The sequence below is a fragment of the Pinus tabuliformis genome, chromosome 7 (assembly GCF_031772625.1).
Source record: "Pinus tabuliformis cultivar Carrire ecotype Pingquan chromosome 7, CPIR1, whole genome shotgun sequence".
NCBI lineage: Eukaryota > Viridiplantae > Streptophyta > Pinopsida > Pinales > Pinaceae > Pinus > Pinus tabuliformis.
In genome coordinates this window covers 645656614-645659556 of record NC_142293.1, presented here as the reverse complement: position 1 = coordinate 645659556, position 2943 = coordinate 645656614, and the positions used below count along the sequence as shown (strand labels likewise).

The following is a 2943-nucleotide window of genomic DNA, read 5'->3' as shown; positions in this document are numbered from 1 at the left end:
CTAACCTCATTTGCTTGCTTTAGATAATATTAGTGACTATAAAAGTTAAGAAACAAAAATAGAATGAGCCTCTCGGCTCAATTATTATGAAGAACTTTAAAAGATAGACATAAGCATGTAGTATTTTCGACATAGGCTCCTTAAGAGAGAAATTTTACCGCATAGGGTCCTTGTGATTGTTTAACCTCATTTGCTTGCTTTAGATGATCTTAGTGACTAAAAGTTAAGAGACAAATTTAATATCTGCTTAATTATTATGAAGAAATTTAAAAGATAGACATAGGCATGTAGCGTTTTCAACATAGGCTCCTTGAGGACATGACATACTTACACATCTCAGTCATACTGGAATTACTGGAAATTTATTGGAAATTACTAGAATGTGCCTCTCAACCCAATAAATATTTGGTGCTCATCTCAATTCTTATATGAAATTTATAATTTCAAGTGAAGATTACACTTAAAAAAATATTTAAAAACTTTTTATTTTATTAATTAAATCATATATCCTCAAAAATATTCTCAAATTATTAAATATAAACCATCCCAAAAAAATTAAAATATTTCGAGAATATTAAATTTAAACCCTACAAGAAATATTTAAAAATATTTTAAGATTATTAAATTTAAACCATACCAGAGATTTTATTTAAAAATTTGAAAATTAAAAAAATGAATTCTTAAACTTAAATATTATTTTCAATTCATGCACACTATAGGTCAATTAAAATGTGACTAAGCAACTTTCCTTACACACCATCCTGATGCAAATAAGCGTATAAGCTTACATTTTTAAGCTAATCTAACTAAAATTCTGAAAAGATTCTGCGAACATTCCGTTAAATTGGGGCGAATATAAGTCAATTATACAAGATCAAACATCTTTAATTATATACTATATTCATAGAAATTCGACTCAACAAAGATATGCTCGTAGCGAAGCTAAGTCAGTTGTCGAAAATCCAACATTCGTTTTTACAGAAGAAATTTATATGCATACGTGACTTGTAAGCCTTCCAAAGTCTGGTGTCGCATTTACAGAAGAAATTTATATGCATACGTGACTTGTAAGCCTTCCAAAGTCTGGTGTCGCACTTCTCCTGTTCATAATTAATTGAGATGACAGAAAAGCACTCGTGAGATTTCTGCAAATACCACTGCAAATGCCCACGACCATAACTATACGAAAATTCAGAAGCAGGAGCATCAGCAGGAGCAAGGAAGGAAGTATTAAGTGATAAATACTTACACAATACATGACCGTTACTCATCCCAGAAATTTGGGTACTGTGATCGTTGTCGGTCGTCTGTGTAGCAGGAGGAGGATCATGGGATCTCGCGCTATTTATAAAGTACGCATCGAAGAATTCGCCGTTTTCTTTTAACAAACAATTCCAAACTGCAACCATTAACCATAAATCGAATTAAATCTTTATAGCATAACAATATTAACTGACCTTATAAACTATGATGACAATTTAGAATTTAGGTTTTTGAATCTTTATAGCATAACAACTATGATGACAGTTTAGAATTTAGGTTTTCGTTAGTTGAGTTATGATATGATAATGAGTTGAAATGAGATTTTTACTGTTAGAGATTTTTGGAATAGCACTGTGTAATATTTGTGATCTTTTTAATTTTTCAGATACGGATTCTATCTATTATCAAGAATGATTCCTATAGTGGCTCCATCTATCATCGTCAAAGACTTTGATAATGGATGAAGTCACCATCAGAAAAATTAGAGAGATCATACATATTACACAGTGCTATTCCAGAAATCTCTAGCAAATAAATTATCATAATATTTATTTTGATCTATTTTATATAAAAAGTTTGTATCATCTTTCTTTAAAGAACAAATTCAAATTAAAATAAATAATGAAAAGTAAAGAACAATTTCAAATTCAGATTAAAGAGAATAATGGAAAGCAAAAAATAACTACAAATTCTAGGTAAATCATTTGCAGTATAACAACATTATTTGTAGTTGCTATATATAAATTATGCTATATAAATTTCTAACGATTCAGAATAGAGACTTCTGTGAATTGAATTGTGATCTTTATTCTTCAACATCCATCACATAAGTATTCCACATAAATACTTATGTCAGAATCGATGAATCCCAAAGAAGAAACTCAAATTGGAGAGAATTATGGAAAGTAAAGAACTGAAACCTGCAATGGTGAAGGCAGGGTGGATATTGGCATTCTTGGCAAGGGTTTCGACGCAGTCGTGGAGGTCCATTTGAAAAAGCAGACATCTCTCGATCAAATGTTGAACCGCGTGGATCATGTGAACGCGCGGATCATTGTTTCGATCATCGTCGGTTTGCATAAGACTCGACCCGCGATCATGTTGGTTGGTTCGTTCGATTTTCATGACCAGAAATAGCAGAAGCTAAAACAGATTTAGTATGAATGGATATTGGAATGTTTTGATGTGTATGAATAAATCGACAAAATAAGAGCAGGAGCGGCAAGAGCATTGCGAGGATTGTATGGTATATCATGGGAATGGAAACGAAGGAGAGGAATGAGATGATGCGTACCTACAATCTTATCCAAACGCCATCCCCGCGGTGGGCTGAAACACTTTACCTCGTCCTTTCATCAAGATAAGAGTGACAGTGAAGGCAATGGAAGAGAGCGTGTAACCGTGGCCAAGTTATGAACCACTCGCCCATCCCATTCCCATCTCTCTTCATTGAGGGTGAAGATATTTTTTCAACCCTTCAATGAATTCCTTGGTGATATTACGGGAATGATTGCAGACTAGTTGGTTCACCGTATTCTGCTGCATTATTCCTTTTGCTTGTCATACAAGAATATCATACAAGTTGTGTGCTTGTTGTTTTTCAAACCTTTCAGCACGCGTGCCTCTCAAGTCATGAAACAACAAATGTGTCAATGTTAGCTATGAAAAATACTGAAATAG

General features: G+C 33.0%; 1 protein-coding gene across 1 annotated transcript; it reads right to left on the bottom strand.

The window, feature by feature from the left end:
* Positions 1–774: 774 nt before the first annotated feature.
* LOC149249101 (uncharacterized) lies at positions 775–2548 on the bottom strand. The gene is made up of 3 exons (XM_089456171.1): positions 2184–2548; positions 1250–1399; positions 775–1100 (listed from the first exon to the last, which is right to left on the bottom strand). Coding segments are annotated over exons 1-3 (357 nt in total). The 5' UTR covers positions 2389–2548; the 3' UTR covers positions 775–1098.
* Positions 2549–2943: the final 395 nt, after the last annotated feature.